General features: G+C 44.3%; 1 protein-coding gene across 3 annotated transcripts in view; it reads left to right on the top strand.

Moving 5' to 3' along the window:
• The window catches only part of HDAC11 (histone deacetylase 11), a 102,798-nt gene that overhangs the window by 74,219 nt on the left and 13,913 nt on the right, over positions 1-14,666 (top strand). For all 3 annotated transcript variants that reach the window (XM_025192322.1, XM_014525920.2, XM_006036093.3), the window contains one exon: positions 5,001-5,097. In XM_025192322.1, coding sequence (XP_025048107.1) covers positions 5,001-5,097 — 97 coding nt within the window. The remainder of the gene's footprint in view (positions 1-5,000; positions 5,098-14,666) is intronic.

Here is a 14,666-nt window from a genome sequence, read left to right as displayed (position 1 = left end):
GCATTGTTTGAACTTCCCTGCTTTCTGCCTCGGTGTCAGTTGAGTGAGGGTGCACCTTAACACACACACAATGTCACCCACCCATGTCACGAGTTTTGTCTCTCAGCAGACAGAGGTGCAGGGCCCCAGAACCCAGACTCCCCTGCACCTATCTCCTTGACAGCTGACAGGCCTGCAGTTTTCACCCCCCTGTGCCCCAAGACGGACACAGTCCCACAATCGCCCATGTCACGAGTTTTGCCTGTCAGCACCCAGAACCCAGAAGCCCCTTGCACCTATCTCCTTAAAAGCTGGCAGTCTTCATGGCCTCAGCAGGGGCCACCACCTCTGCAGTTTTCACCATGCTGCACCTTAACACACACAGTGTCACCCATGTCATGAGTTTCGCTTTTCCTCAAATTGAGGTGCAATTTCCCCCAAACCCCTCCACCTATCTCCTTGAAATGTGGCAGGCTTCCTGCAAGTTTCATCTAAATCAAGCCAGAAATGAAACAGTTGTAGGCTGTTTCGAGTTTCCCCATTATAGCCTATGGGCAAAACATTGAAACAGCGTCGAAACAGCAAAACTGTTTTGACAAAATGAAACGGAACAGCAGTTTCAAATCAAAACGAAATTTGAAATGAAACGCTGTTCCCTTGAAATGCAAGTCAAATCGGAACGGTGCTGTTTCACACAGCCCTATTTATTATGAACTTTCTGGAGAGAAATAATTTATTCAGATCAGCTCTTTTCAAGGTGAATCGCATGGAATCATCTTATTATATCTAAATCTTTTCCTGCATGATAAACCAGGAACTGGAAAATAGGAAACAGTATCCCGTTCTAGTGGCTTTTATTTTTTTGCTTCTTTTTGGAAATATTAATTCTTCCTTTTTGGTATTCTTTGGTTTTGTCTCTGAGCAAATGCAACTGTGAAGGCTTTGTAAAGCTCATGGTTACATCCACACTTTAACCAGTGTGTTCTGGGTTCCAAAAACAATTATTTCAGACAACAATTATACTTTACAGAGACAAAAAATTCACAAACTGATGTGTTTCTTTTGCTGTTAGGTTTCCAGGTAGAGAAGGGAACACATATTTCAGCCATGCACACATTTTGATATTAAGGGACTTCCCCTGATAAGAGCTCTGACAGGCAAATAGGGCACCTATACACATGCCGGATGCCTGCTTTCACACTTGCTAGTTAGCATGTGTCGGAGCAGACTTGATTTGCTAATTAGCATACTACAGCAGCCTTGGTGTCGTGTCAGCATCCCCATGCTTCAAAATACCAGTGGTGGTGCTTTAACTTAGTGGGCCAGGGAGCAGCCTTCTAGTGCCCCTGGCTGGAGAGCTCACCTGTGTAGCTCTTGAGCCACGGGGATGGAACGCACATATGCTCCAGCTTCTGGGCTGTTTTTCTACCAGTAGAAATGAACAACTGTAAGTTGCCCTTCTTTTGTGGATTTATCCCTTAGAACTCTTACTTTTGAGGAGAGAGCCAAAGAAAACAATCTTTTCTTGCCACTGCATCTTCCGACATGTTGTGCTATTACAATCACCTTTAAAGCATTCTTTGGTAAGGGCAACCCTTCCATTTTATATCTCAGTTGAACTTGGAGTTCTGTGAGTGAAGATCATCTTGCATTCTTGTGCATGCTTATTTCATGGTTAGATGTTTTGAATTCAGTAAGCTAAAGAAAAGCTAGATTAAGGAATGTCTTGGATGGATTCCTAAACAAGTCTTATTTATAAGAACAAAAAACACACAAGCCCTACTTTATTTTTATTTATCAAACCACTCTTAATCTGTTTGTTTGCATCCTCTGGGCATGGAATGATTTTTTTAGTGGTATGTCAAATATGTGGTCTGTGGGCCAGATTTAGCACATAGAGGCATCTCACCTAGTCTTGCAGGACTTTATGGATGGGCCTGCTACTGAATTTCCAGCCACAGATGGGCACATGTGTTGGCAATGAAGGGAAGTATTAAACCCAGAACCACCACTTAGCCTGCCATTCTTACTGTGTCCAGATTTGGCCCGGGGGGCTTCTTGCAGTCTGTATCCAGCCTGGGGGCGCAGGTGAGTTTAACATAAAATCATAGAAAATTAGGGTTGGAAGGGACCTCAGGAGATCATCTAGTCCAACCACCTACTCAAAGTAGGACCATTCCACCTAGATCATTCCAGCCAGGGCTTTGTTGAGCCAAGCCTTAAAAACCTCCAGGGATGGAGATTCCACCTCTAGGTAACCCATTCCAGTGCTTCACCACCCTCCAAGTGAGAGAGTTTTTCTTAATATCCAACCTAAACTTCCCTTGGTGCAACTTGAGACCATTGCTCCTTGTTCTCTCATCTGCCACCACTGAGAACAGTCCAGCTCCATCCTCTTCGGAACCACCCTTCAGGTAGCGAACGGCTACAATCATATTCCCCTTCAGTCTTCTCTTCTGCAGACTAAGTAAGCCCTGATGTAAATTTCCTTGATTTAAAATATAAAGTAGAGCTCTCAAGCAGAACACATGCTACTTAGTCTGTGACTTTTGCAGTGGGCTGTCTGTTCATTTCCAGCTGCAGTCCTACATAGAGAAAATCAATACAGTCTGGGTCTAGATCCCTAAGAGACCACCTATCTTGACAACTCCAATTAGCTGTTGTATCTTTGAATAGTCCCTTCCTTTGTTTGTCTTGGGACTCAGAATGAGAGTGCTTGACTCCAGAATTTACCTCTGTTCATGTAGCAGGAATACTTTGACCTTTAGGGCACAATGAAAGGCTAATCTTTTTTTCGTATGCTTTGCCCTATAAAGCTGCTATTGGTCAGTGCTTAGCTTATCCTCAAGGAGGTTTTTTAGTGCTGACGTTGATCATGTTGTGCTCCACACTCACACTCTCTGTTTGGTTATGTTCTGTAAATCCAAACCCATTAAGCTTTTAGGCATTCATTTTAGACTCTGGGCTGTCTTTGTGAAAAATGTTTATGCTAATCATTGACTGAAATAAAATAATGATTTGCTGATAGCAAAAAAGGAAGGTGATTGCTTAACTTCATATAAATAAAAACAATCATTTAAGGAATACAAGATGTCGAAGTAGAATTTTTTTTCTGTTATTTAGTTTAGTTTCTTTCCAAGACCTGAAGAATGGTACTTTGTGCCTGAAAGTTTGTCAGACTTCTTTCCCAACTCTTCTGTTGGTTAAATAAAGGCTATCACAAAACAAAGCAGAACAGCACTTCCCCGTTATATCTTTAATACATGTTTTAATCATCATGGCTACAGTAACATTTCAACCACTACAAATTATATTAGGATTATTTTTAAGTTTCACTTTTTAAAACTGATGTTAATAGTACTGAAATTCAAGTTAATCTTTTAATACAGGAAATACACTTTTATGCATATGAAATTTTTCTTTGCTTTTCAGACATTTTGGGGGAGGGGTCAGGGTTTTCTCTCAGCTTGATGCAGAAATCACACTTAGGTACATTTGCTCACACATGCACATCTTACATTTATTAATACAGTGTGTGTGTGTGTGTGTGTGTGTGTGTGTGTGTGTGTGTGTGTGTGTGTGTGATTTCTTCATGTCACTGAGAGAAAAAGATGTATACCTCTACAGCTGTCTGGCAAACTAAAGGAAAGAGGATAGCAGAGACAAGGTCATATTGGCTTCTCTTTCAGCTACAGGGACTGTAGCTCAGTTCTATAGGTAACTAGTAGATCTTTTAGAAAAATGTATTAATTACACTAGTTCCAGTTTTTACTAGTACTTCACCACTTTCTCAAACATTCAGTCAGCAAAAATTAATGGATATGATCTGAATGACTGGTTATAGAAACTCATCAAATAATCAATTACTGTGTTTGATTATTAATTATTCAGAACAGCCATGGTGTTTAATTATATTTTATGGTTCTTAGCTATAGGGATAAAACTATCCCAATAAATTAGTGTGTTGCAAATTTAAACTGAGTTGTAGCTCCATCTTGTGGCCAGAGTATAAACATATTTTTTCTTGCATATAATTCCTCAGCATGCTATTTCTGAGTATTGTTTGGTATCCCAGAAGAAACAAGAAACTAGTTATAATTAGTTCAGCATACATAATCATCACAGCTGTCTTTACAGGAGATGAGTTTGACCTTCAGTATTTGTAATGGAAAGCCTGACTCCAGGCTTGTGGAGTACAGAATACCTTCTACTGGAGAAGTGATTTACTATATATACCAAGAGCAAATCTCATATTTGGTACTAGGATTTTCAGCAAAATTCTACCTAATAAAGATCTAAGAGGTGGAAGCACATGGACTTCTACAAACTGCTCAGTCTGTATTGTTAGACTAATTACCTTTGTTGTCCAGAAAAAATGAAGGTGTTATTTATTTTAGCTACTAATATAATACTGGAATTCAAAGAGGAGAGAGGAAGCAAAATGATATGATTCCCCCCTCCCCATCCTTCCTTATTCCCTAGTCTAATATTTCAGTAGAAATTATTATCTTTATAGTGATAAAATACAATGATACAATGTGTTGTTACATTACATGAATCTTTTCCCCTGTGACCTTTCCTGAAAATCAATTTACATTTTTTTGGTTATCAAAAAAACCTCTGATCCTGGTTAAGCTCCTCTGAATAGTGGCCAAATTTCTGGAATATAAAATGATGTTGGTTCAATTACAGAGCTAGAAGTTGGGAGATCTGATTTTCTGTTCTTGGTCACAGATTTTCATTGTGACACTGAATGATTCAGTAAGAAAGCTAAAGAACAATACCCAGTTTTTACAAGGGGCACTGTAATACTTCTGAATCTTCAAATGCCTATTATGATGCTGATTTAACAAAGCTGAATATGAAACTGATATAAGAGAAAAACCTTTAAGGAAACCAGTAAGTGAATGTGTATGGAACTTTAAGCACTGCATCTTTGTAATCTTTATTTCCTTAATGCTCACAGGTTTTTTAATTCTTCATGGATTTGCTAGAATTAACCAACTGTCATTTCTCCTTAGGGGAATGGCCATGAAAGGGACTTTATGGATGATCAAAGGGTATATATCATGGATGTATACAATAGGTATATTTATCCAGGGGATGGATTTGCTAAACGTAAGTACTTTTCGAACTGATATGATCCTAAAGGTTGTTTTTCAATTGTAACAGAGCAGATACCTGTAATGAAATTATGTTCATTCTGTGATGAAATATGGTATGCAGCAATGTTACGCAAAAGGTTGGTGACGTTGGCAAAATAAATGTCATAATGGCAAAACTAGCAAATGGTTGCAGTAAACATTTGCGTTGTCCGTCTTTTCTGATTAGTCCCTTCCTTCTGGTTCTTTTGCTGGCTGAGATTTGCATACAACTTGATTAAAAGAAGTCATTGAGATGTACTTCATTCTTTTAGAAGGAGGCTGTAGTTATACTTCTTCCTTTAGTCAAGGCCAAACAGAAAGTTTGCCTCTATAGAGGAAATGCAGTTTACACTGGCAAAAAAGTGCTTTTGACAGCATCTCTTTTTCCCCAACTGAAATTAGCTGTGTTGGTAAGAGGAGTCTTATGCCTGTTTGCCCTAGGGCTCTTGGTAGACTAGGAAACTCACACGTATCACACACATAACATTGCTATACTAGCAAAAATTTATAGCATAGGCCAGACTTTAGAGGTATATTGTGGGGGTTGCTTTTTGTTTAGTTTTTTTAGGGGGTGGGCAGTATTTGAAAACCATACAAATTAAAAACAGAAATGGGAATGGTTTAATTTGTTTTCTATATTTTTCACATCAGGGAACAAAGTTCTTCGTTGCATTTAGGGACAGCTGGCTGGCTGTATTTTCCTACTTTTAGTCAACTTCAAAGTAATAATCCATTTAGGTCATTGTGTTTGTCTTAAATGTTTACTTCTGGGGGCATGAGTTTTTCATCATTTTTACCAAGTTACACCATCTACTGGTAGTTTGGTCCTATTTAAAAGGCCAGTTGTCTCCTAAATTTGGTCTGATAAGAAGTATATTGTATTACTACTAGTTTAAGAGTTCTTATGCCTGGATCATATTTTGTCAGAAAAAAAAATAAAGCCTGGTTTCCAGTTTGCAGAAAATGTCATTTTCTTTTATTGTGTATTTGATTTGAAACAAACTTTTTTGAAATTTCCAGCAAATAAGAGAGTTCCAAGACCTCACAGCTCTTAGTGAAACCCACAAGAACATCAATTTCCCTGAACACTGCAAACCTCCAAGTCCTCTAGCCTTAGGATGGATCCATCAGTTGACTACTGGATCTTTCAGAGTCTCTAAACCTGAAGCAGACCCTCTAAGAATCCAAGAGTTCCTATGTACTCTTGCCTTGAATGCAGTCAAAGTTTATAGAGCCCAAATTTCTAAACAAGACTTTTTCAACTCAGTGAAAGGGCATTTTCCTATCAATTCTAAAGGCATCCGCCTTTTTATGTTCGTTCCATTTGATTTGAGGCATTTGCAAACAATGAAGAAAAACAGCAGCAATGATCAGAACTTGTTGACAAAACAGAGAGAGTGACATCTCAATAATCTTGTTTATTATAAAATGGAACCAATTAGATATAGAGAGAGACACTTAACGTTGGCAGTATAGCTTTGTTGGTCATAGTCCTCTCTGGTAGGCCACAGGGACCAATTGCAAAGGCACTTGCTTAGCTTGTAATTTATCAGGTAGCTCTGAGCTCTCCAACTTTGAAGTGGCTGCATGCCCTTCAGGCTGCACCAGTGGGGTACACAGGCCCCTGAGCTGTCTGCCACATTGACATCTCCACTCATTCCCATTGCTGCACTGTGCCAGCCCTGGTCTCACCCTGAGCACCCTGCGCCATGCTGTGCCATGCTGCACTGCTTCTTGGGTAGTCACAGAACACTGAAGCTGAAGGAGCGAGGGGAAGTCCAGAGACTCTGGCTGCTTTTGCAGCCAAAGTGACTGGGGAGTCACAACTGTGGCATGTGGCCACCAGTTAAACAGCCCAGCTGGGAGAGGCAGGGGAATGGAGCCCCCCACCACAGCCCTAGGCTCCCCCTGAGCTGGGGTCTGCCCCGCTGGGGGGCCGACTCCGCTGGGGGTTCTCCCCTCCTACCTCCCCACCAGCAGGGCTGGCTGCACAGCCCTGCTCCCTGCAAGTCTCTGCCTCTGACCTGTAGGGGGCAGGAGGAGCTCTAGTTTTGGCTCCCCAGAGCTGGGGTCTGCCCAGGTGGTTTCCCCCACCCCTGTCTTAGCCCTCTCTGAGCTGGGGTCTGCTACTGGTGCTGAGCTCCATTGGGATGCACCAAGAGGCCTATGCCGGGCAGTGGGACCTGATCCTTGCCTCTATAAAGCACTCCTATGCCTGCTGCCGGGTAGGGGAACCCGTCCCAAAGCATAGGGCTCCCCCCTGCTGGGCAGACTCCAGCCCCAGGTCGCGGGGCTGAGACCGGTTGGGAGACTTTGTTCTCTTCTCCCTGCTGTGGATCAGAGACAGAGACTTACAGGGGGCAGGGCTGTGCAACTGGGCAGGGATGGGGAGCCCCTCCCCCATGATGCAGGGCCTCCCCCCATCTGGGCAGACCCCAGCTTGAGGGGCCAGGAAAGGGGGTTCTGTTTCCCCCCATGTGGAGGGGACAGCAGGGGGTTGGGGGCATGTGTTGGACAGCCAATGAAGGATGGCTGAGCTTGGGTGCCCTTAGTAATGTCTGGTACATTGGGAGGCAGGTTCTTTTGGTAGATATGATATCTTTCATTAGATCAACTGAGTAGTTGGAAAAAAGTTCTTTGCAAACCTTCTGTCGCAATCATCCTTCTTCAGGCATAGGGAGTCTCTGCTGTTCTGAGTCTCTTCTGTCCTTGGACTCTCAGAATAGCAGAGACTCTCTATGCCTGAAGAAGGGTGATTGTGCCTGAAAGCTTGCAAAGAGCTTTTTTCCAACTACTCAGTTGGTCTAATAAAAGATATCACATCTGCCCAAAGAACCTTGCCTGCCTATGTCCTTAGACCAACACGGCTACAACCAAAAACCCTGGTACATTGAGAGACATGTGAGCTCACCCTGTACCTTCTGGTCTTGGCCAGTGCATGTATCTGTTTGTCTTCCTCAGCAAAAGAATGAACATGAGCCCTGTTCATTAACACTCCACACTACACAGCTCAGAGAACCCTGTGATCAATTCTCTCTCGGGCTTTTGACTTTCTGTATTTATCCTACTTGAAGCATAGATGTAATAGCATTCCATAACTTTTTCTGATGAGTAATTTTTCTGTCAGATGTTGAAAGAAATTTTCCTATGTACTGCTCCCTGCATAAGGCCCTACTGAATTCAATGCCATAGTGTGGGGCACACTATGGCTCCTTTAATTTGTACATCCCCACTGCTGACTGGTAGCTCACTACTCCAGTTGCAGCTCACTACTGTTTGGCATGGAAGCAATAACTACAGTTTTAAACATAGATTTAATAGATTTCTAGGGTCAGAAGGGACCTATTAGATCATCGAGTCTGACCCCCTGCTCTGGGCAGGAAAGAGCACTGGGGTCAAGTAACCAGAGCCAGGTGTTTGTCTAATCTTTTGAACACCTCCAAGGTAGGGGAAAGCACCACTTCCTTTGGAAGCCCTTTCCATATTTTGGCAATCCTCACTGTAAATAATATATTCCTGATGTCCAATCTAAATATGCTCTCCTTCAGTTAATGGCCATTGTTTCTAGTAACCCCGAGGGGGCGCCCTGGTAAACAGAGTATCCCCTATTCTCTGCTGACCTCCCGATGAGTTTGTAGCCGGCCACAAGATCACCTCTCAACCTCCTTTTGCAGAGGCTGAAGAGATTCAGGTCCCTCAATCTGCCTTCATAGGATCTTACGTGCAGGCCCTCAGCCATACCTGTAGCCCTCCTCTAAACACTTTCCAGGTTATCCACATCTGTTTTGAAGCGTGGTGCCCAAAACTGGATGCAGTACTCCAGCTGCAGCCTCACCAGTGCCACATAGAGAGGAACTGTCGCCTCCCTAGACCTGCTTGTGATGCACCTACTAATGCAGGGAAGAGTGTGGTTAGCCTTACTTATTACCTTGTCACATTGGCAACTCATTCTCCTTTGCATTGACTATGACTCCAAGATGCCTTTCTGCTGCTGTGCTACTTAGAATAGTACTTCCCAGTCTATAGGTGTATTGGAGATTCCTTCACCCCAGGTGCAGCACTTTGCACTTATCTTTGTTAATTTGCATCTGATTCTGATCCACCCACTTCCTCAGTCTATCCAAATCCACGTGAATTCGCTCCCTACTCTCTAGTGTGGTTACTAAACCCCATAGTTTGGCGTCATCTGTGAATTTGGACAAAGTGCTTTCTACACCCTCGTCCAAATCACTGATGAAGATATTGAACAGTACTGGCCCAAGGACAGAGCCTTGGGGGGACACCACTGCCCATATCTCCAGGGAGAAACCAACCCATCCACCACCGCTCTCTGTGTTCATTCCATAAGCCAGTTTTCCGCCCACAAACCCCATAGTTTGGCGTCATCTGTGAATTTGGACAAAGTGCTTTCTACACCCTCGTCCAAATCACTGATGAAGATATTGAACAGTACTGGCCCAAGGACAGAGCCTTGGGGGGACACCACTGCCCATATCTCCAGGGAGAAACCAACCCATCCACCACCGCTCTCTGTGTTCATTCCATAAGCCAGTTTTCCGCCCACCTGACCGTGAAAAAATCCATGTCACAGCTACTTAGTTTACTTGTAAGAATTGGGTGCGACACTGTCAAAAGCCTTTTTAAAATCCAAGTAAATAACGTCTACCTCTACTCCTGCATCTAAGCACTTTGTGACCTGGTCATAAAAAGAGACCAGGTTACTCAGGCAGGATCTGCATGCTATAAACCCATGCTGGTTGCCCCTTAACATTGTTTTACCTGCTGGCTTTCCACAACTGTGGTCCTTAATGATTTTTTCTAAAGTCTTGCCAAGAATAAAGGTGAGCCTAACCGGCCTATAATTATCCGGGTCCTCCTTCCTCCCCTTCTTGAAAATAGGGACCACATTAGCCCTTTTTCAGTTCTCTGGGACCTGTCCTGAGTGCCACAAGTGCTCAAACAGTTGTGCCAGTGGTTTTGTTATGACCCCGGCCAATTCCTTTAGTACCCTTGGGTGAAGATCATCGGGGCCTACCGACTTAAATATGTCCAACCTCTCCAAGTGCCCCTTCACTAGGTCAGTGCTAACCGTTGGTGGATTGGTATCTACCTCAAGCCAGACTAAAGTCTCATTGGGAGGTGTGTTTGTATCCATGTCCAGGAACACAAATGCAAATAAATCGTTTAAGAGCTCAGCTTTGTCTATCCTATCTGTTACGAGTTGCGCTAGTCCATCCCAAAGTGGCCCTATATTACCCTGTGCCTTCTTTTTGCTCCCTATGTACTTAAAGAAGGACTTTTTGTTACCCTTAATCTTTGTTGCCAGCCTGAGTTCCGTTTCTCATTTGGCCTTCCTCACTGCTTCCCTGCAAGTGTGAGCCAAGCAGGTATACTCCTCCTTGGTGGCTGTCCCCTGCTTCCACAGCCTCTAAGCCTCTCTTTTCCCCTGCAGGCTTTCCTGGATTTTCCTGTTTAGCCAAGAAGGTTTATTGGCTCTTTTGCATCCTGTTATGTGTACTGGTATGGTACCCCTCTGTTCCTGCTGGATCAGTCCCTTGAGGAACTTGGACCCTTCCTGGACTCCCAACTCACCGATGTTTTTATCCCCCAGTCCCACTGTATATAATCTCCTGAGCTCATTGAAGTTGGCCTTCTGGAAGTCTAGCACTTCTGGCCTACTAGTTGTCTTTCCCACCTTTTGCGGAATATTGAATCCTATCAACAGGTGGTCACTATCACCTAGATTACCTTGTACCTGCAGATCCCCCACCAAGTCCCTCCCATGTGGCCAGCACCAAGTCAAGTAAGGCATTTCCTCTAGTGGGACTGCATACCTCCTGTCTTAGATGCAGGTCCTGTATGCAGGTTAGGAACCTATGTCAATGGGCAGACCTGGCCTACTGCTCCTCCCAGCATATGTCCAGGTAATTTAGGGATATGGTGCTGTCTTTGCCTCCCTGCAGTCAGCAGGAAGCAGAGGGCCCACCGGGGCCCCTCAGCCAAATCAGCGGAAGGAGACAAAAATGGTATCATATTTAAAACCTCAGTTTTCACCTCCCTGCCAATCAGGAGCAGGGCACCTGCCCAATCATTGTGGGGGAGGGGGGGGGGAATGGCAAGTTTAAAGGGGCTGCAGCATGCCCCACTTCTGCCACGAATTCAGTAAGGCCTTATGCATGAGGCAAGGATTTTATTTTGTATTTGTTTAAATATTATACTAGACTTAGATGCTTGATATTTTAAAAAAAATAATAATTTCATGCAAAGTAATAGGGTAGGGTAATTATAGGGTAGTGTCCTGTAATCTTACCTGAAAATATATAAAGCATCTGTAACACATTGGTCATTAGGGAGGAAAAAAAACCCTACTAGGTTTATTTAAGATCATCTCAGTGGTGGATGAATTTCTGGAGTGCAAAGTGTCAGGGTTACAAAGTCTTGTTAGCAGTATATTTGGAAAGTGCATGCCAAACATCAGAATAATAGTCTACACCTGCTATTGATTTAGTGACAACTGTCACTACTTAGAATTGATTCTGTGTTTTTATTAGACTAAATATTTTGAAAAATAATTCATTCAGGATGACCTAACTCTAACTAGGGATCATGTTCCCTGCAGAATTGTAATTTACAACATAACTAGAGAAGATGTTGTAATTTTATAAGCATGTAGAAACTGAGGAATCTCTAAATAACTTTGTAAGCCGTTTGGAAACAAATAAAACTCATGCAGCTGTTAAAAACCATGGTACAAGTTTGATGGCATGTCATAATTAATTTTGGGACTAGTCAAATTAAAAGGCAAAAGCCTAAAATGTGTTTAATCTTTTGATTTGGTTATATTAGATAGAGAAACTTATGCCAGATTTGATTTTTTTTTTTTTTTAACACTATCATAATATAGCCCTCTTTTTTTTTTTTTTTAATGTAACTGTCACTACAAACTGAACACTTGCTTAGTTTACATGATTGACAAGAAACACATGCAGGACTGGATTTTTTTTTTTACTTACAAAACCTTTATTCATTTACATTCAGGCATACACATTTCAAAGTTTTGCATCAATAATGATCATCCACAGTACATCCTGCCTATCAACAGTAAATTACTAACAGATGAATTTTGAAAGAATGGCCAATGCATTCTTTTACTCATATTAAATGGCAACACTTCTGGCATGTGGACTATGACTAGGTTGCAACGTTTCCCAAGAAACAAAGCATTTAGTTGATTTTTAAGTGCCAAGCCTATGTTAGCAAATCATGACTATGTTTAGGGAAAAAAAAACAATGTGAAAAACTGTTTTGTGAAGGAGTCCCAGTGGCAGCTCTGCCCTTCACCACTGAGTGGCCAAAAGGGCTGTTGTTCATACGGCCCTGCCCCTCACTACTGATTGGTGGAAAGGGATGGGGCTGCATGACAGGCAGCCCTCGCAGCCAATCAGTGGCAGAGAGAGGAGGGGGCAGCCGCCATCTTGGCAACTTCCTTGGGTGCTGGTGACTTCTCTTCCCCAGCAGGCTGCTACAGTGGCCATAAGCCTATTATTTTCAGTACATTTTTTCCCCCGCAGTGATTCTAAAGATTCTCTGTAAACACGCAAGTTCCGTATTTTTCTATAGCAAACTGATTTCTAGAATCCCTGCTGATTAGTAGCCAAGTTATCCATCACATATGGCTCTGTTATGTGTAGTATCTGAGTGCCTCATAATCTTTGTTTATCTTCACAATTCCCTTGTGGCAGGGGGGATCCAGGGTCGGGGGTGGTGCAGTGGTACAGTTGCACCTCCCTTTGATTCCTGATCCACCCCAACTTTAAAAGCAACAGCCTGGGAGGAGCGGTAGCATTTCAATTAAACGAAGTTCTGAGGCAGTCAATTGACTTCATGGATCATTATAATCTATTTGATCCCTGCTAACGTCTCTTCATTCCTCTGATATTAATGATTTTCTCTTACTTTTAATGGTCATGATGTCCCACTATTCATAGTAGCCTTTCTTCTGCAACTTTGCTTTCTGTTAGCCATTCCTGGTAACAGCTGTCAGTTCACAGTGTTGTTTCAGAGACTTTTTATCTCTAGCTAAAAAAATTAACTTAGGTGTCGTAATATTAAATTAGGTATGGAAATGACTGACAGTGAAGTATTGGAGTCACTTTAAAGACACTTAAGAAGACTAGATTTTGTTTTATGAATCGGAATAAGAGATGTATATTAGGCCTGTGTGAATAGTACGGATTCAGCTGATTCAGAGGACAGTGATTAGATTCAGAGATTCGGATCACTGTCCCAAATCAATCTGGCTGAATCGGCTTCTGAAGATTCAGTGCTGATTCGGAGAGATTGGGTGATTCAGATTGGTCTGGGAGAGGCAGGCACAGCCAGGTGGCTGCAGGTTCTCCCGTGGCTCCTCTGCTGTGCCTGCCTCTTCCCAGGCGGCCCCAGTGGGAGAAGCCCCCATGACTGCCTTGCCTGACCCCATCCCATCCCCCGCCCGGCCCCAGCCTAGTCCCAGCACTTGAGGGGGGAAAAAAAGCCCCGCACTCACCGGCACCAGAGGCAGTGATTAGGCCTCTGGGTGCTCACGGCAGAGCCCCTCTGTGAAGCACAGCGCAGCACAGTGGGGGGCAGCAGGGATTGCCCCCCTGCCTGGTAGTTGCGCAGCAGCTGCCCCATGGCGCAGGTGCAGTGCGGCTCGGCAGGGCGCTGCACACTGTCTGGGAGATGGGGCCACTGGGACTGAGCAGTGCCAGGCTCTGGCTGACATGTGGAGCTTCCCCAGCTCCCAGACAGCACACAGTACCCTGCCTAGCCACCCTACCTCCCACGGCCCCACACTGCTTGTGGGGGGCTCTGCCATGAGCCCTTGCAAGTCCCAAATGCAGACAGTAAGTGCAGCTCTTTTTTTTTAAGCTCTGTGACTGCAGCAGTGGCGATTGGGGCCTCTGGGAGCTTGTGGCAGAGTCCCCCTACACAGCGAAGGGCAGAGAGGGGCAGCAGGGATCACCCCGCGCTTGGCACCTGCGCGGCAGCTGTCACATTGCATGGGTGCAGCATGGCTCAGCAGGGTGCTGTGCGCTGTCCAGGATCTGGGGCTGCTGGGGCTGACTGGTGCCAGGCTCTGGCTGACAGGTGGTGTTGTCCCAGCTCCCACACAGCGTGTGACACCCTGCTGAGCCACACTGCACCTGCACCATGGGGCAGCTCCCGTGCGGTTGCTAAGTGGGGGGGAATCCCTGCTGCCCCCAACTGCCCCGCATTGCGGAACGGGGGGGTGCGGGGCTCTGTCACCAGCCCTGTGAGGCCCCTATTGCTGCTGCCAGTGCCGAGCTTTTTTATTTATTTATACATTTTTTTTAAGTGCCAGGAGACTGAGCCAGGTGGAGGATGGGGCTGGGCAAGGCAGCCATGGGGGCTTCTCTCATGGCTTCTCCAGCTGTGCCCACCTCTGCCTGGCCCAGCTGGTGCAGGGTGGGGGGTGGCATGATGCAGGTGCAGCTCGCTGCAGGTGGCAGCAGGGCATAGCCTCCATTCCCAGCACTTCTG

This window comes from Alligator sinensis, unplaced genomic scaffold (genome assembly GCF_000455745.1).
Source record: "Alligator sinensis unplaced genomic scaffold, ASM45574v1 scaffold81_2, whole genome shotgun sequence".
NCBI classification, from domain to species: Eukaryota; Metazoa; Chordata; order Crocodylia; family Alligatoridae; genus Alligator; species Alligator sinensis.
This window is presented reverse-complemented; position numbering and strand designations above follow the sequence as displayed.